This window comes from Morus notabilis, unplaced genomic scaffold, assembly GCF_000414095.1.
Source record: "Morus notabilis unplaced genomic scaffold, ASM41409v2 Scaffold1077, whole genome shotgun sequence".
Classification (NCBI taxonomy): Eukaryota; Viridiplantae; Streptophyta; class Magnoliopsida; order Rosales; family Moraceae; genus Morus; species Morus notabilis.
In genome coordinates this window covers 31648-51734 of record NW_010362194.1, presented here as the reverse complement: position 1 = coordinate 51734, position 20087 = coordinate 31648, and the positions used below count along the sequence as shown (strand labels likewise).

General features: G+C 34.9%; 2 protein-coding genes and 1 pseudogene across 2 annotated transcripts; all 3 read left to right on the top strand.

Annotated features, from left to right (window-relative positions):
- The first annotated feature begins 3700 nt into the window (after positions 1-3700).
- On the top strand, positions 3701-5742 carry LOC21385771 (polyol transporter 5). The gene is made up of 2 exons (XM_010101284.2): positions 3701-3988; positions 4085-5742. Exons 1-2 carry the CDS (start codon positions 3787-3789, stop codon positions 5440-5442), a joined length of 1560 nt encoding a protein of 519 aa, XP_010099586.1. The 5' UTR covers positions 3701-3786; the 3' UTR covers positions 5443-5742.
- A 1615-nt stretch (positions 5743-7357) lies between these two features.
- LOC21385770 lies at positions 7358-9007 on the top strand (annotated as a pseudogene).
- A 7452-nt stretch (positions 9008-16459) lies between these two features.
- LOC21385769 (transcription repressor OFP8) lies at positions 16460-17616 on the top strand. Its single transcript, XM_010101282.2, has one exon. The coding sequence runs from the start codon at positions 16575-16577 to the stop codon at positions 17439-17441; it is 867 nt and encodes a 288-aa protein (XP_010099584.1). The 5' UTR covers positions 16460-16574; the 3' UTR covers positions 17442-17616.
- Positions 17617-20087: the final 2471 nt, after the last annotated feature.

Here is a 20087-nt window from a genome sequence, read left to right as displayed (position 1 = left end):
CTCCTGTGATGGATTATATCCTTTGCTAACATCTTTATTTGCGTGTCTCATGCAGTCAACTGATAATAAAGAAAACAGCTACGAAGTTTAACTTTAATTGCATTTCTGCCTTTGACCATACCAAAACGAAAGCAATCTAATTATGGATAATTTTATTTCCATCCTTATCGTTTATATTTAATAGTAGGATGTAATTATGGATAAAAATGTCCACGGCATTCATGATATCAAGTCTTTCTGGAGTGAACCCTTAAAAGTATATGGAATGTTCCAAATATCTGTAATGACAATGAATATAATGAATATATCAATATATATTTTTTGAATATGTCCACATAATTTCCCAAAACGCCAATATTATTTTATCTTGTTTGTGGTGAATATGTATAATAAGATTTGAATTGTATTTATTCTTATTATGTAATGCACGACAATAATTATCATATTAAAAAAAAGTTTTTTTTTTTTTTTTTTTTGTTATTAATGTAGTTTAAATTAAGCAATCATTTCATAAAAGAATTTTGAGCCTCTTCAGATTACCTATTTTTTCTCGTCGTCATTGCCATCAATTAATCACGTGAAAATGCGTCCAAAATAACGATGGGCCCCATGACTTTATAATAGCAAAAGGGAAAGGACTAATAAGTTGGAAAATCCATGTGGTCAGTTCAAAACAATTTGTCCTTTTTATTTTCTCTTGGAAACTTATGGTTAGAAGTGATTGTCCGTACTTGATTTTGATTCCAACCCCAAGTTGCAGAAAAATCTGATATGTATCGTTGGGATTTAATTATAATTCTATTTTAAGTTGTCATTTATTAAAAAAAAAAAAAATTGATAAGCACTTCTTTTGGTGGACGAATGTATGCCCAAAATACTACCTGCCCAATTGGCTATTTATTTATAGAACCTGCTAATCTTCACTTGGAGCAGGCTAAAAGAATATTTTCTTGGAGGGTTATGTTCATACCATTTTGTTTACAAAAATAGTAAAAAATAGGCTAATATGAAAAGTTTAAGAAAGTATATAAACTAATTTTTAGTTATAAAAATTAATAAGTCATAACTTGTCAAGTTATGGTTCATAACCAGATAAGTTATGAACAAATTTATCAAGTTATGGTTTTTAGTAAGACAACTTATGGATAAAAACTGTGAATCATGGATAATAATTTGTCAAGTTATGATTTATAACCAGATAAGTTATGGACAAAAACAGTAATTTAACCTATTTATTAACTTATATAAACTATTAACCTTAATTTTAATTCATCTCAAGTCTTTACTTATTTCTCTTTTTTTCCCTTCTACTTATTTATTATTATTATCAAGAATTTGGAAAGTACTTGTCGGATAATGCTTATATTCTTTAGGAGAATTTGGAGAATATGCTTATTTCAGAGTTCAGACGCTTGAAATATACAACGATTCAACAAAAGTCAATCAACGAGATGGATAAATATGAAAGTTTCCGTATTGTTTTTGTACAGAATAATATGGTTAAGACCTTTAAAATTGGAAGAAAAACAAAAAAAAATGGTTAAGAGGTAGTGAATATGGTTGAGACATTGGTGATACTCTCTAATATATATATATATATATATATATATGAGATGTCATCGAATTTTCTTTTGTCGTATTTCCTTCAAAAACAAATAAAAGAAAAAACTTTATCCTACCAAGTAAGGTATTTTTACATTATTAGATTGATAACCACTATTATTGTAATCTTTACCTTGATATGTATTGACATGTTTTTTCACATTCAGTTTGGAACGATCCATTTCCTAACTCCAGAATAGGGAAGAGGTCAAAACCGACATTTTTGTTAACCACCAATCAACCAATTGAATCATACATGATGAACCTTTTGAAATTGCTATCATCCAATCAATCCATCAAAACCTGCACCATTTGCGAGCAGCAGTGGTGGCTTTTTTCCCCGCGTGACACGTATAAATGTCCATTGACCCACTATAAAGTGGCGTGTGTTGGTAGCGTGGCATTTTGCGCCTGGTTTTGGGGGGAAGTAAAACGAGGTTTTGGGGGAAGTAAAACAAGGGGTGTCTTTGAAATTCAATTTAAAATAATTTTATTTTTTTATAAAAATAAAAATAAAAATATTTTTAATTTTAGATATAAATTATTTTCAAAAATATTTTTGATAGTTTTATGAAAAAATTACTTTCAGTATAAATTTTTTTTATTAATGTGCCTCTCTTTATTCGAGAGAAGAAAAAATAAAAATAAAAAATAAAAAAATGACTAATGCTATGTTTGGTATGAAGGAAAGAAAATAGGATAGAAATAAAATATAGAAGTGATGGAAAATATTAATGATAGAAAGGAAATTGATTTTTTTTATGTTGTTTAGTACGAGAAGATAGAAAGAAAATGAGCTTATTTTCACTTGTTTGGTATTGGAAGTTAAATTGAGAGGAAAAAAAAATCTTACTCGTAAATTACTTTTATACCCTTAAATTTTTTGCTAGGATGTTGATAGAGAAAAGGTTAGTTTAGTAACTTTGTTCACTTTAATTAGTTGTCCCCATTTTCCATTATATTTTCCGCCCACTTGTGGAAAGAAGAAAAATAGTGGGACCAATATGTATTATTTTTCACTCTATTTTTTCGTCATTTCTCTTTTCTCTGCCACCAAACAACCTATATTTTCATTTTCTCTCCCAAAATCTCTCCACCTTCTTCCTTCCTTCTACTTTTTTTTCTTACCAAACATAGTGTAAAAGTCGTTAATTATTTCTCTTATATTTTACACTAAATTAAAAAAATTATTTTTATTTTATTTTTTATTTTTAATTGGGTAAAATACCATTTTTCTTCTGTTTTTACTTTTTTTTCTTAAAAAATGTGAAAAATAAAAATAAAAACAATTTCAAACATTCGCTAATCTCATTCAACATTTTTTTTTTGTAATGAAGATTTTTTTCTTTTTTCACCTTTTGAGCATAATAATTCTTCTTTCTAAGACGGAAACAAATATATTTGTAACAATTGTGTCAAAGATGTTTGGAAAGCTTATAAATGAGATATAAACTAGGTCCCGTTCACTTCGCTGATTCGAGTTTAGAATTTAAGTTTTTTTACAGTAAAAAGCTCTCATAAACAATCACATCTAACTTTTTTGCTACAGTATAAAACTCTCACATAAAATCACATCTCAACTCAAATTTTAAATTTAAATCAGTGAAGTGAATGAGGCAGAGAATCCATCTTTTATGCCAGAAAATACCCGTACCCTTGAAAAGGTAAAGAGAAGAAGCCTCTACAGTATTTGCCGAAAACACAAAACAAATACCAAAAAAGAAAAAGGAAGGAAGAGAAAAAAGAAAAAAGAAAAAAAGAAGACAAAACAAAACACACAACCAGTGATATTGCTCAAGTCATATTTGGTAACTTGTAAACCAAAAAATTTTCTGTTGGGAAAAAAAAGGGAAGAAAATTAGAAACGAAAAAGAAAGTGGATAATAATTAGCAACACTATTTTGTCAATTTTCAGACAACAATAATATAATAATAGTTTTTACGTAATACAGCAAAGCACTATAAACGTGGATAGATAAGACATCGCAGAAAGTGGATAATAATTAGCAACACTATTTTGTCAATTTTCAGACAACATTAATATAATAATAGTTTTACGTAATACAGCAAAGCACTATAAACGTGGATAGATAAGACATCGGCACTTGAGGCGTGTTCCTTGTCTGCTCTTGCCACACGCATAAAAAGAACCCTGGCATTTTTCTGTTATCAATCATCACAAGAATGACCCTCACTTCATTTTCTCAGGATCCAAACAAGAACAGTTCCTATCACCCTCTTCCCGATTCAGAATCAGAAATTCACTTGAAACATGAAGATAGAATCGAGGCATCGTCTTCATCAGCTCGCAGAAAGGCACGAATCAACAGATATGCTCTCGCCGGTGCCATTTTGGCTTCCACGAATTCTGTTCTTTTAGGCTATGGTGAGTTTGAAAAATCGATTCTTTCAAATGTTGAAACTTCGACGAAATCTGTTCTGATATAAAAGGTTGTAACTTTTGTTTGTTAATTTTTGGCAGATATCGGAGTTATGAGTGGAGCGGTGCTTTACATCAGAGAAGACCTGAGAATCTCGTCGATGCAGGTCGAAATCCTGGTCGGTTCGTTGAATGTGTGCTCCCTAATCGGATCGCTCGCATCGGGAAAGACCTCGGATTCGATCGGACGGCGGTACACGATCATCCTCGCGGCGTTGACGTTCCTGCTCGGCGCGATCCTGATGGGACTCGCGCCGTCGTTCTCCTTCCTCATGGCCGGTCGAATCGTTGCCGGAATCGGCGTCGGATTCTCCCTCATGATCGCTCCGGTCTACGTCGCCGAGCTCTCCCCAGCCATGACTCGCGGATTCCTCACCTCCCTCCCCGAGGTCTTTATCAATGTCGGAATCCTCCTCGGCTACATCTCGAATTACGCGCTTTCAGGCATTTCGCCGAGCGTCAACTGGCGGCTCATGCTCGGAATGGCGGCGGTCCCGGCGATGGCCGTGGCGGTCGGAGTTCTGGCGATGCCGGAGTCGCCGCCGTGGCTGGTGATGAGAGGCCGATTGGAGGAGGCGAGGAAGGTTCTGGTGAGAACCTCCGAGACGAAGGAAGAGGCCGAGAGGCGGCTCTCGGAGATCGTCAAAGCGGCGTCGTTATGCAGCACAAATTTGCGCGGCGGACAAGGCGCTGTTTGGATGGACCTCCTCTTCCGGCCGTCGCGTTCCGTCCGGCGAATCCTCATCGCCGCCGTCGGAGTCAACTTCTTCATGCAAGCCTCCGGAAACGACGCCGTTGTGTACTACAGCCCCGAGGTTTTCAAAGAAGCCGGAATTCAAGGCAAACGACAATTAGTCGGCGTGACTGTGATGATGGGAATCGCCAAAACCTCTTTCGTTTTGATCTCGGCTCTCTTCTTGGACAATTTCGGGAGAAGGCCTCTTTTGCTATTGGGCTCAGCTGGGATGGCCCTGTCATTAGCTGGGCTGGGCCTGGGTTCCAAGTATCTGGAGTATAGCGACCCCAAGCCCGAGTGGGCCATACTGCTGTGTGTGGTGGCGGTTTGTTCAACAGTTTCGTTCTTTTCAATTGGGCTTGGACCCATTACGTGGGTCTACTCATCGGAGATTTTCCCGCTTAGGTTCCGAGCCCAAGGTTCAAGCTTGGCGATATCTGTGAATAGATTGGTCAGCGGTTTGGTTTCGATGACGTTTTTGAGTATTTCCGAGGAGATTTCGTTTGGTGGAATGTTTTATACATTGTCGGGAATAATGGTTGTGGCCACCATTTTCTTTTACTTCTTTTGTCCTGAGACCAAAGGGAAGAGCTTAGAGGAGATTGGGGCTCTATTTGAGGACCAAGTTCATGAGAATAATGACGACTACAAACTCCTCTCTTGAGGCAATATATATGCTTTTTTTTCCAATGTTGCCTTTCAAGTGAGATTGATGGGCAGTTTAGTTGTTTTCCTTGCATGAAAATTAAAGCATTCTTTTTTAGAACATAAGGGGATTTTTAAGATAGGTTCAGATTTGCAACATATGTATCAAGTTTTTAATAGGAAATGACATATTGTTGCAAGACGGGGAAAGATTAATGGATATCTTCCCCAATGGTTGTGGCATACATGTATATACTCGTCTACATGGTTTGGGTCTATTTGGTCGGATAATTTGATTTTAGTTGCATTGATTTGTTCACTAATTCTTGTGGATAATAATAATAATGATAATTGATAGATTTATTTTAAATAGTATGTATTTTTCTTTAAATTATTATTAATTTAGTTTATTTCTATGAGATTAGATTGGTATTAGATTTTTTTTAAACGAAGATTAGTATTATATTTGTTTTCAAAAAAAAAAAAAGATTAGTATTAGATTTAAATTTAAACTCCTTATCTAACTTTGTAAATATTACGTTCTCATCAATAGAAAAATTATACCATCATTCTTCAAAGTCTAAGGTTCTGTTCATTTCACTGATTTGAGTTTATAATTTAAGTTTTGTTGCGGAAAAAGCTCTCAGAAACAATCACATTTAACTTTTTTACTACAGTAAAAAGCTCTCACATAAAATTAAATCTAAATTTGAATTAAAAACTCGAATCAGCGAACTAAACAAAGATTTACTAGATAATACTCAGCATTGTAGGCAGTAAAAGTCCTAGAGTGATTCCATATCGAACTTTTGGCTTTTCACATTTGAATTGGTGAGCAAGTATCATTAAAACTAGTAGGACTATTTATTGGCTGCTGTGGTGTAGCTCGGAAATGCAAGGAGTCCACCACGCAGCAAAGTTTGCTAATGAGATTTTCAAAAACCTTTTGAACTTCTGAAATGCTATTTCTCTTAAAAGCCAATATTCACCAGCACCTTGAATTTGCAGATTTCAAACTACACCTTTTTAATGGATGTATTAACATTCTGTTATTTTTTTGAAAGATCATGAGATGGACTGCTTGCCACTTTTAGTGGTCTATTTTTCGGACACATTAACTTTTTATTTCTCTCACCAAATGTTACCTCACAACCCCGAAAAATGTTAAGGTGGCACAAGAGGTGTTATACATTGTGACCCACTGTAAATTATATATATTAAATCTATTTTATTAATAGATTATGCTAAACACTATCGATATTAAATAGCATTATTTCAAAACCCTTATTGAATTTAACATTTAATGGGCATTTCTTCGTCGAAAACAAAGTGGAGCCAACTAGTAATTAGATGCGCAATTATGATATTCTTCCTTTATCAAACGAAGTAATTTTCTTACTTATTTTCGCCAACCTTTAATCAATGCATCACAATTCAGAGACATTAACTTGACCCGTCATTGATTTTTGAATTGGCCATTGAATGCGTCGTTATCCAGTCATTCATTACAAGATGGATAAAGGAATAGTGCAATAGTGAATACTACTACGTACGTGGGGGACAAAGATTAGGCCAATAAAAAGAAAAAAAATGCCACCTCAAATATTAAAGTAAAATTTTAGTCTGTTACAACGTGTGGTTGGCTCCTTGCGTGCTGCCATGTTTCAGCATTTCATGCAAATTTTGGGTAACATCTGCAAAACGCCAGAAACCCCACCATTTACATTTACTTTCACAGTCCCCACCTAACGGCTAGCACACCATTTATTTGGTCCTCTTCCACAAATTCAATGACCCAAAACTAGTTTTCTCTTGAAAACAGCATTCTCAAAAGAGGTTTTTAATTTAATTTAATTTAATTTAATTTTATTATATATATATATATATATATATATAAAAGAAGGGGAAAGAAAGGATTCTCTGCAGTGCCTCACATGGAGACCAGGAATGAATTTCAACCCCAAGATCAGAATCATTTTGTTGGTGCAACTAGTTATAGAGAAATTACTTCAGGGATAAACAAGTACACTCTTTTCTGCGCTCTTTTGGCCTCCACAAATTCTATCTTGTTGGGTTACGGTGGGTTTCTTTTATGGTCTCTTGTTTCATTTTTGCATATCCCTTATATTTCTGTTTAGATCTCAATCTTTCCCAAATTTATAAGAATATATATATATATATATATACACACATTTATATATACGTGCAGATATAGGTGTGATGAGTGGTGCAGTGCTTTTTATAAGAGAGAATCTGAAAATCACATCAACCCAAGTGGAGATTTTGGTAGGCACATTGAACGTGTTCTCTCTAATAGGTTCACTCGCCTGTGGTAAGACCTCGGACTATATAGGCAGGCGTTACACTATAGTCTTGGCTGCAACAACATTTCTAATGGGTGCACTCCTCATGGGCCTAGCGCCATCCTTCCCGTTCCTACTGGCCGGCCGAATTGTAGCCGGTATCGGTGTTGGCTACGCCCTCAATATCGCTCCTGTCTACACCGCCGAGCTCTCTCCGGCCATGTCCCGGGGCCTGCTCACCTCCCTCCCGGAAGTGTTCATCACATTTGGCATTTTACTAGGGTACATACTCAACTATGCCTTGTCAAGCCTTCCAATACACATAAATTGGAGACTAATGCTTGGCCTCGCGGCGGTTCCGGCGATCGGTATAGGTTTGTCCATCATGGTTATGCCGGAGTCACCGCGCTGGCTGGCCATGAAAGGCAAATTAAGTGAGGCAAAGGAGGTTCTTAGTAAAATTTCCTCCACTGAAGATGAAGCTGAGATGAGGTATCAGGAAATTGCAAAGGCTGCTTTGGGCTCGGTTTTGGCCCATGATGGTGATCCAAACGCTTGGAGTGGACAAGGGGTTTGGAAGGAACTTTTGGTGAGCCCAACAAGGCCCATTCGACGGATCCTCGTGGCAGCACTCGGAATCAACTTTTTCATGCAGGCTTCTGGAAACGACGCCGTTATATACTACTGCCCGGAGGTTTTTAGAGCAGCTGGAATACAAAGGAAAAAGCATCTCTTCGGAGTGAATGTCATTATGGGCCTTGCAAAGATGTCTTTTGTGTTGTTTTCGGCCCTTTATTTAGATAAATTTGGGAGGCGGCCTCTTTTGTTGTTGGGCTCGGCAGGAATGGCGGTTTCGCTAGCGGTATTGGGCTTGGGCTCGAAGTTCTTGGAGGGGTCGGACAGCAGGCCGACTTGGGGCATTGTGTTGTGCATTCTGGCCGTATGTGCCGATGTTTCGTTCTTTTCAATTGGGCTCGGCCCAATTACATGGGTCTACTCGTCGGAGATTTTTCCGATGAGGCTTCGGGCCCAAGGATCGAGCCTGGCCATATCGGTCAATCGGTTGGTTAGTGGGGTGGTGTCAATGACATTTCTGACAATTGTAAGGAAATAACCTTTGGAGGAATGTTTTTTGTGCTTGGGGGTGTAATGGTGGTTGCCACAATCTTCTTTTACTTGTTTTTGCCAGAGACAAAAGGCAAGACCTTAGAAGGGATGGAGACTATTTTTGATGACAAAACTAACTGTATTAGAGTAAGGGAATTGAGACAGATCGTGTAATGCATTTGTATAATACTGTCTTCGGCAAGCTAATAAATTAAAATTATGTGATTTGGATTAAGGTGCGCGAAGGCCGCTTGAGGTGGTTCGGGCATGTCCAACGTAGATCGCTAGAAGCACTAGTTCGTACTTAGAAGGACATTCTTATACCTAATACTAGGAGAGGGAGGGGTAGACCAAGAATTACGTGGACCAAAGTCGTTAGGAAATACATTCTAGATCTAGGCCTTTAAGAAAGTATAATTTCGAACATAACCGTGTGGAAAAGTGAAATTTATATAGCCGATCCCAATTAAGTTGGGATTAAGGCTTGCTGTTGTATGTGATTTGGATTAAAAAGAGATACATAAGTGAAGAAGTAAGAGTAGTATTAGACATTATGTCCTCATTTTCTTACGAGGAGATTGTCAACATGGAAGTGTCAAGCGTGCACTTGCTAATTCTCAAGTTTTTTTTTTTTTTTTTTTTCACAAAAAGTATGCGACAAGTTCTAGATATTGAAGTGTCAAATTCAAAAGCCTGAACTTTTAGAACCCTTTTTGGCCCCCTACTATAATAATGCTCTTTATTATTATCAATTTTCTCGATAATTCATATTAATTATTAGGAGGTAATAACTTTTTATACCCCTACTTTATTAAGAAGAATGAAACAATCAGACTTCGAATCCTGATGGACACACACATACACTTATTATTTTTATGTTACATTGCGCTACACGCGTAATGTATATTTTGATTATGTTTATAAGGTCTTTATAATCCACGTATCAAGTAGGTCAAATTCTATAAGCCACAGACTTTTGCTATTTGTAGTCAAACTAATTATGCAACAAAAGAAATCTTCCGTCCAAGAAAATAAAATGCAACACAAGAAGTATACACAAATATATAGAAGACAAGGTAGGGTTAAAAAACAAAGAACCTCCAATGTTCTATCCCAGAAAAAGAACCTCCAATGTCTTTTCAACCAGTTCCAAGTTCTTACTCAACGTACAACCCCAGTGCACACATTGTTCTTGTGATAAAACTGTAAAGTCACCAGAGCTGAAACAGCTTAGCGCCAATATGGGTGAATCCAAATTAGCCAATTCAAAAAAATGAAAAAAAAAAGGAGTATTTCGGTAAAGTAATTTGCAGGGATGGAAATTATAAAAAAAAAAATAAAAAAAATTGCAGGGATGGCAGATGGGGATCAGGGATACGAAGATTTTCAACTTTCACTCGTACCAAACATGATATGCCTGGCATATTGAGGCCAAGAAATATTGTCACGGACAATGTTTCTACAGTAAACTAATTACACATGTATATATATACATAGATACATACATACATGTGTGTATATATATATATATATATATTATATGCTATCATCCCATCAAAGATGTCAAACAATTGGTGTCAGGGAAACACGAGTGACATAACCAAAGGCTAATTATTGGACAAATGACCACAGTGAATACTTTTCTGGTTTGGTCTCTAAAAGTAAACCTTGCAATATCTTATAGTAGCTGAATGGATTATTTTTATAATTGTCCCCGAATTATGTATTTTATTTTAAAATGTCAAATACTTTTTTAAAATATGTAAAAAGATATATATAAAATGGTTCAAAATGGCCTTTCTGTCCAAGTCCGTCTATATACCTAACGAAATTATTGACATGACACTCAATTTAAATTGTTAAAAATTATTTAAGCTGAAAAATTAAACTAATTATGAAAAATAAGTGAAAAATCAAAATCTAAGGATAAAAATAATTAGATGTTTAATCTAATTAAAGGTTGTTAATAGTCGTTTTTGTACAAGGCTCGTACAAGGGACTAGGCCCAATAATTTTAGCTTGGAACACTATTGAGCTCACTTTGTGGATCCAAGCCACGCTCAGGAAACTCGCGTGAGCCGTGGTTTGGTGGGCCATAGGTAATCGAATGGGCCGATTTTTTTCTTAGTTTGATCTGCTTTTGAGTCCCGTTTGTGGGTTTTAAAATAATCGGGCTAAGGAATAAGTCGGCGATGGATAACTTAACCTTAGGAGTTCTTTACCTTGTCCTTTAGGAGTCTTAAAAGTTCTTTCCTTAGCCTTTGGAGACTAAAAAGCCCAGAATTTAAGCTATAAGACCTTCCCTTCCAACGTCAGCCCATGAGCATTTTTACTTCGAAGCCAGCTGAAGTTCGTCTTTTATGCCAGTTCTGAAGACGTAAATGTGGACGCCACCACGGAGATACTTTCCATGCTCCAAGAGATTCCTCTATGACCGAAGATACCTCCAATGCTCTGAGAGACTCTTCTGTGTCTAAAGGTTCTTTCCGTACGTACTCCATCGAGGTTGAATGTGTCAGGTGCTCCAGCGACAGCTGTTTAGCCAAAAACGGAATGCAGCGCTCAGGAGCTAGCCTGATGTGCATTCAAACCTTTGAGAATAGAAACGTCTACGGAGCACCAGGCTTAGTCAAACACTTTATGATCTCCGGATCTCGGGAATGTCCAATGTCAACGAGAATTCTAAATTTGGTCTCAAAATACACCCATTTTTGACCAATTTATTTGTCAAAGAGGAAAGCCACCTGATGCAAGTGTTCCAAAGGGAAATGGTTCATACAAATCTCTAGTAAGGAGTGAATGTACGGGTCCAAAATGACTGCCAAAATTTTCCATTCTCCTTTCACCAGCACATCATAACATCTTTCTCTATCTCCATCTCTTCTTTTTGGTAAGAAGTTAATTAATGTATCTCTGATATGATAGCAGATAGCCTTTTGGAGATTCTATTTTATTTTTTAGTCATAGTGCATATCTAAGTAAAAGGTTCGTTGAATTCAAATTTCTAGGACCCGTGATTGACTATTTTTTGTCTTCCATTCCCATTAGTTCTTATACATGTTTTGGATGACAAAAAGGTATGAAGAAATGAATAGAAAAATCTAAATTTCAAATCGTGAAACACACATCACATGTAATAAATTAGGGTTCTTTTAGATGAGGTCTCGTACCGGTAGTTCACATTCTTATTGTTAGATATGATAGAAATCATGTTAAAGTAAAAAAATTAAGCAGAACATACAGCTTTTTATAGAGATTTGATGGTTAAAAAAATCTACCAGTTGTTTATTTTTTAGTTTTTACTTTTGAAATCCATCACAAAAATTTTCTATAAATTATAAATGACAGAGAATGTAAAAAAAAAAAAAAAAAAAAATGTATCGATAGAGTCTTGTTTTAGTTTTAAACTGTTATGTGTAGGACAAAGTATGAAAAAATAAGTTTATACATAAGAGTTTTATTTTAAACTGTAATATTTGTATAAGGTTTTGTCACTTTTGCTTACTTTTTCATTCTTTTTTAATCAAATCTAGCATTTCAACTGATACTTTTACTGCAAAAAGCTCCAAATTATATATAATCTGGGTCAATATCAAAACGAAGTGCATTCAGATTCATTTTCAATCATTGATGATCCAGTTTTAAACTAAGATGCATTAATGAGGAAAAAGGTTGGTAAGTGACTTCCAAGCTTGCCCCACAGCTCTTTGGTTCATTGCATTTGTCTTATTACCTTGATATTATTCTTCTTCAAGATTAAATAGTAAACCCTCATTTTAAGGACTTAAATATGCCAATCTTAATGTAAGTTCGTGAAGGTTAGTGCTGAATCCATACGTTTACAGTCATTGTAAAGGACAACCACACATGAAAAGTGGCATAAAACTGCTACTGCCCAAAAGTCAAATAATCCAAGAGTGAAAACACCAGTAGTGTTAAAAGTCACCCCTATTTTATCCCACATTTCAAAACTCAGTTGGAAATCCAACAATGGGTTTGAAATTTTCAGAGCCTTTACAAACATGAGCCAAATCAGTAAGCAATGAAATGGATGAGGAAATCTATGGAATTGTGATAGTTTTCTTCTTGTCATTGCTCTAAATTAGCCTTGAAAATATGAATTCAAGCTAACCCTAAACTGTCTGTTAGTTCTTGGTTGGGCATTTGCGGTAAAAGGGTGAAAGCTGAACTCTTTAATTTGTATTCACATCCTTTGGAAGCTTCCAAGACTTTAAGATGCTCTTGGAATAAGAGTTTGTGAGAGATCAGAGAGAGGTAAAATTATTTGAAAATTATATATTTGTCATCAAGGGCTCATGATCAGCCCGCCCTTTTTGGGAAATTGAAAATTTTGATGATCACCTTAATGAGTAGTATTGATTAGTAAGATTCAACTTCAATTGGTTTTGGCCAAAAGATATTGGGACTATGTCGCTTTGTCTTTTAACCATTGTATGAGTTAGACCCAGGACATGAGAATGTTGACAAAAATTCCGTATATAAAAAACCAAATCTAGGTTTGAAATATGTAAAAGGTGATAATACTTCAGTATCATATTTGGTACTATGGGACAAATAAAAGTTGAGAATATTGCCTTTGTTGTCCACTCGATCCTTAGTTATCTCTCATTTCAAAATACATGTAGCACATACACGCACACAACAACTCTCGATATCCCATTTACGAAGTATTTTTTGTAAGGAGTAATGTTAGGGACACCAACTCAAATTTTAATTATTGTGTGCCAACTGATATGGTACATGAGTTGTCATCTTTTTATTAGTAGGTGCAATCTCATCATCAGTTGGTATACAAGAATTAGGATTAGAGTTGGTGTTCTTAACATTATTATTTCGTAAAACATATTATCTTGCTTTCTAAGTACTCTTTCTAGTCTGCATTATCCACGTGATATGATTATAATTTTGCCCTAAGAGTTTTCTTAGTACGAGGGGAAAAGTGTAACGTAAGAGAACGATAAGGGGATTAATACCGTACAAATTTTGGTATCCATGTAAGTTGTTTAGTAGAAGAGAAAATAGCAGGGAATGAAATGAGTGAGAAATTTCAAATCCTTCAACCTTTAAAGAGGTTTTAATCACTCCCAGTAAAGAAATCCATACCTAATACAACAAGAGAAAAAAATCTCTTTTGCTAGATGTTTATTTTCCTCACTTAAGTTACATGCCTAATTTATTTCCTTTATATTTTCTTTTATCTCCTATCAAATGAAGTCAATTAGTATGTCAATGAGCAATCAAATATTAAAGGACTAAGCTATAAGATTAACGCGCAAGAGTTGACAACTTTTTTTTTTCATTATTTTTTCTTAAGAAATTGATATGTGAGTGGAGATTTTTACTTTGTTTGATATAGGGAATATTTTTATATTTTTATAAATAATAATAGTTTTATATATAAGGTGTTTTGATATGTGTAGTGCGTGACAAAAATGGGTGTTGGCCGACGATGCCTCCTCATTTCCATGCTCTATGAAAACATCTTTTAAAGCATATATCCTAACGGTGGTTGTCCTTGCAATAGGGGCCCACTCGAAGAACTCCCTAGTCCTGCTGTCCCCTCTCAAAACCTCTGTTTGGAAATAATAATAATAATATTAATTAAAAACGTACAACCAAGATTCTTAGGACCCATGAATGGACTATTCGCCAACATATGCAGATCATATACTTAAATATGCCATGTACCTAAATACATATACATACATACATACATACATACATATATATATATATATAATATGCATGCATCATCCATATTTTTATATGTACTAATTAAGTCTGTTGGGAAATCTTCAAGCACTAGTTATTTTATCTTATGGTAGTAGTTGGATCAGGAAAAGAAAGCATGACTAAAGCATTTCCAGCTCTTAAAGATGCGATAAAAAGTGAAGTACGGGTTTAATAATTAAGAGTCCGTTTAGTTCATAGATTAGAATCATGATTTAAGAATTATTTTTAATTTATGTGTGTTTTTTATGAGAAAAAATACTGTAGTAAATTATGAATCATAATTCGAATCAGAGAACGCATTCTCCAACCAAACGGGCTTTAAATGCAAGTAGTAACTTGACTATTAATCTTTGGTAACAGCAGAAATTTAATTATATAAGTTGGAAAGTCAAAGTGCCCGTGATCCTTATAAAGAAATAACACGAATGCACGAAAGTAAGAGAAGTACTGTAGGATATATTACTTATAACAAATATATGAGGTTTGTTTCCTCAAAAAAAAAAATTTTTAAAAAAAGAAAAAAACATTTTTGTTCATTGTAGCACTGTGTATATATCTCCTCAAAAAGGCTAGCTAGTTAATTAATTACTTGCATATAGAGGGGTCGGTTATTTCATTCGAGGTTCTTGTTTTCAGGTTACATAATTTGCTTTCCGACAGCAAATTTATGGACCATCTGTCTGGTTATTTAATTCTTCGTACTTGGACATCTATTAATTTGGTATCATTTCTTCTAAAAGCGATGTAATTATGAAGTTTGCTCTCGGTTTTACTGATCTAGGAAATGATTGTTTGTGTCTGATGAAAAGCAACTCTAGTTAAGAAGGTAAAATTGTCAATCAATATTAATCTTCTAAAAAAAAAAGGAGAGAAAAGCTAGCTAAAACCAAGTTAGCGTGACATTTTTTTTTTTTTCTGAGCAGTTGTAGTTTGTGTCTGATGAAAAGCAACTCTAGTTAAGAAGGTTTTCAATCAATATTTTAATCTTCTCAAAAAGCAAAAAAATAAATAAAAAATAAAAAGGAGAGAAAAGCTAGCTAAAACACACACATATATATATATATATATAAGCTAGCAAAAACCAAGCTAGCGTGACATTTTTTTTTTTTTTCTGAGCAGTTGTAATTTGTGTACTTCCACTTCTGCAAATGTAAGTCTGACTTTATCTGCAGCAATATGAAATTTTCTTCTTCTCCTTTTACTGCTGGGGCCGGATTAGGTGATATTCAGTTTTCAATTTGAAATTGTTCGTAATTAACAGGCAACAAATGTCAAGTGGGGTCATAATTGTCATTCGTCAATATATTAATGCCTCGTTCACTTCGTGAATTCGAGTTGAGATGTGATATTTTCTGAGAGCTTTTCACTGTAACAGAAAAAATTAGATGTGACATTTTCTGAGAATTTTTTACTATAGAAACTTAAAATTGAAAACTCAAATCGGTTAAATGAACGAGTTTTTTAGACCCGTTTAGTTTGCTGATTCAAATTTAGATAGGACTTTATATGAATACTTTTTACTGTAGTAAAAAAGTTAAATATAATTATTTCGGAAAGCTTTTTACTATAACAAAATTCAAATTCTTAACTGAATCAAACATGACCTTAAAATTTTAAATGATTTGACATATTTAGTTAGTTCGATCTTATTTTAAACATCAAAATTGAACACATAATTTGAATTAGCAATGATGAGGCAAATTAATATAAAATCTTTCAAATTATTAATAATGTGAAAACATTGATAAAATTTGTCCTTATTCTTTTTCAAAATATTAACGCCCAAGAAAAGTAAATTACAACTAATCCAAAACTTCCTTGATGAGGACAAAGAAACGACGAAAATACAGCCAAAAAGTTTCCCCAGACCCTTTCTATATCACCATTAAAATGACTTGCACTTTCGGTTTCTCATGCATTTATACCACCTCCCCCCCTCTCTCTCTCCTCAAAACAAACTCTCTCTCTCTCTCTCACTCACTCTCCAATGGCGGAAAACCGATTCAAACACAAGCTCTCTCGCATGTTCCGCGGCTCTTTCGGCTCGTGCCGATCCCGCCACCTCTCCGACGTGATCAAAAAAACCATTCTCTCTCCTGAAATAACCGACGACAACCTCCATAGCTTCCACATGACCGAGCCCATAAACCAAAATAATGGTCATAATAACAATCCTCCGTTACCAAAGCCTCGCCCTTTCCCTTCCATTTGCAGACCCAAATGGTCCGAACCCGTCACCGAAGTCGACCTCAACAACTGCATCAAATCCACCATTGACGTAATGCTCCCGAGGCCCAAGCTCTCCGAACGACTTTACCCTGTTTTCCCACTCAACCCGTTTTACGAACAGAGAAAGAAGAAGAAGAAGAAGGAAAACGGCAAGAGAAATCAGTACAAAAAGAGCACGAAGAAAACGACTTTTAGCTCTTCTTCTGTTGACAGCAATCTTGGCGGGGGGGGGGTCAGCAGCCGCGACGAAGAGAACGACGAGAGAGAGGCCGACGAGACATCGGAGACTCTGTTTTCTTCCAAGAGCCTGTGTTCTTCCGACTCGTCGGAGGCTCGCCGGCGCCGGAGATATCGCCGGAGGAGGGCGAGTTCTGAAATGGGTCTTGTCCCGTTGGAGGGAAGAGTAAAGGACAGCTTCGCCGTGGTGAAGAAATCTAGCGATCCGCACAATGATTTCAGGACTTCAATGGTGGAGATGATCGTTGAGAAGCAGATATTTTCGGCCAAAGATCTTGAGCAGCTTTTGCAGTGCTTTCTCTCTCTAAATTCCGAGCATCATCACAGAGTTATTGTTGAAGTTTTTACGGAGATTTTGGAAGCTTTGTTCTCTAACTGGGGATCTTAGAAGAAGAAGAAAACGCTCTTTGTTTTCTCTTCTTTAGTATTTTTTTTTCCTGTTGATTAGAATTACTCTAACTTGTTAATTGACTAGATTAGTGGTTGGATTATTATTATCCACTGTTTTTCACTTTTTCTACTTTTCTGACGGTGTATGGATCTATCTCATCGTTGTTCTAATGTAGAATGGGAAAAAGATTTTAAGTTGTTTTTTTTTTAGTTTCTTGTATTTATGTGAATTGCTTTTTTTTTTTGTCTGTTCTTCTTTGTGAATTGTGAGTGAAAAAGGGGTAAAAAAATGTCTGAAAAGATGTAGAAGAGGAAGAGTTTAGCATTGTCTAGCTTTAAGCGTGGAGCAATTTTGTGGAAGCTTCTTTGGTGAATTTGGAAAAAAAAAAAAATTCTCTCTTTTTTTTTTTTTTTTTTTTTGAGGGAAATGACTAAAGGAGAGGAAAAAGTGATTGCATATTTCCTTTCAACTTTTGATCAGGTTGGGAGGAGACTTTTCCACTGGGAACTTGAAAGATGGATAAAGTGTTCAAAAGCATAAAGTTGTCCTACTTTCTCGTGTGGATTGGACTTTTGAATTGATATTTCTAAAATTGCACTAAAAAGAATGGAAAAGGAGATATTCCAATTCCACCCCCAGTTCTTTTTCATTGCCCAAGAGATAGCAGATAGCAAGTAACAGCAATAAACAAAGGCACCAAAAACGGAAGTGAAGGGTGTGACCAAGTAGCAAAATGTGGTAAATGTTTTGCCTATAATTAATCTTTTCCTTTCAATTTTGATATTTTTATTTTGTCTCATGACCCTTAATCTAAAGTCAAATGGTATAAGTCAGAATGGAAAATAGTTTTACAACAAAATTTATCTTTAAGAAATACTTGCCCGATTGATGGAGACAAATGACATTTGAGATGATTAGCTTTTGATCAATGATAAGTTAATTGATTTACATGATGAAACTCAAAATATCATGGTATTTACATAAGATTGTTTTCTAATTGTGATCAATGAATCATAATTGCAACTTGCAGGACCTTTTAAGCTTTAAAACAATCAATGCTCAAGATAAAAAAAGGTTTAAAATAACGAGTTTGTGGATGTTGGTGGTCATTGGCCTACCTATATAGTTCAATACATTAACAAAAAGAGCAAAAAAAAAAAAAGAAAAAAAAGAAAGAGAAAATCTCTTTGCCTCCTAAAAAATCCAGTGTAGATGTGAAACTGGCAAGAAATCTTAATACAAACAATCATAATCTGCCCCAAAGTTCATAAACTAAAGGATGCATGTGTAAACACAAGATTCGTTTAGTTTGCTCATTTGAATTTTTAATTTGAATTGAGATGCAACTTTATGTAAGAACTTTTTACTGTAACTAAAAAGTTAAATGTGACTGTTTCTAATAGCTTTTTATTATAATAAAATTTAAATTTTAAATTCAAATCGGTGAAATAAACGGAACTATAATATAAGCTTGAACGAAAAAAATGATGCATATCAAAGCATGCTTTACTCATATTATAAGCATCCCAACTTAGCATTTTTATTCCCTAAAAAAAAAAGTTACTCTTTTTTTTTTTTAATTAATTCTAAACCAAAACTCGACATAATTCGACTATCACGCATCTTCCAGTTGCCTAGTGCATAAAAAGCCAAAAGATCTTTCTTTTAAAAAAGACATCATTTATATATGATTTGACCACAGGACTGGCACGATGCAGGCAGTGGACAAGAAAAACCAAATCGTTAATTTGTGAAATTTTTTGTTTTTGGTGCATAAAAGAGACAAAATATATATAATTGAGTTAGGTGCAATATTTTGATATATTGTCTTATTAACCCCCGTACATTTAACTATGCCGAACCATTTTTGTTTTCATTGCATGCAAAAAAAGATACAAATTAGACAAAATCAGACACATCCCAACACCCTAACATCAATAGAGTTTTGGGTTTGTAGCATAGCGTCTTCCGAACATTATCCTTCATTTTTCAAAAATTAAAGTCTGAACACACCAAAATCACAGTCACATGGAGGATTATAATTTCTAAAAGTTAGTAATAATAACAATAAAAGGAATAATCACAAGGAGGATATATAGTGCCCGTAGTAAATACAACTCAAATGATAAGATAATGAGTAGTATATATTCACATCACAAAAGCTCACGACTTTCTCCCCTATATATATAATTTATATATATATATATATATATTTGAAAAGAAAGGCCTTTGACCAATCGAGAAGTAGAAAAGAATAATAAAAAGGCAAACAAGTTATAAAAGAATGTGGCACAGAACGAGGCATAAGCAAATGGCACATTATTGCTGCAAAGTCAGAGGTGGGAGTACCGACGAGAGAGCCATTTTTGCCCACTCCAAAAAGACTCTCCTTTCTTGAATTCAACCGATGAGTCAATTTTTTCTTTTTACAAATTTACACTTATTATTAGCCCTTGTGTGTGGATCACTGATACGTCTGTTTCAAGGCCACAAAAGGGTGTTGCTTAAAAGACTAAACCGAAAAAGAAGACACGATGGGAGTAGAAAGAAAGGTTATATCACATAAGAACCTGTGAAAAAGAAAATAACAATAATAAAATAAAATAAAAAGGAATGGTATATACAGACAGAATATGTTACCAA

Excerpts from the sequence above, each read along its gene's own strand:
- LOC21385771 (XM_010101284.2), top strand. The coding sequence starts at position 3,787 with ATGACCCTCACTTCATTTTCTCAGGATCCAAACAAGAACAGTTCCTAT. Across the intron at positions 3,989-4,084 it reads TTCTGTTCTTTTAGGCTATG|ATATCGGAGTTATGAGTGGA; the intron begins GTGAGTTTGAAA and ends AATTTTTGGCAG.
- LOC21385769 (XM_010101282.2), top strand. The coding sequence starts at position 16,575 with ATGGCGGAAAACCGATTCAAACACAAGCTCTCTCGCATGTTCCGCGGC.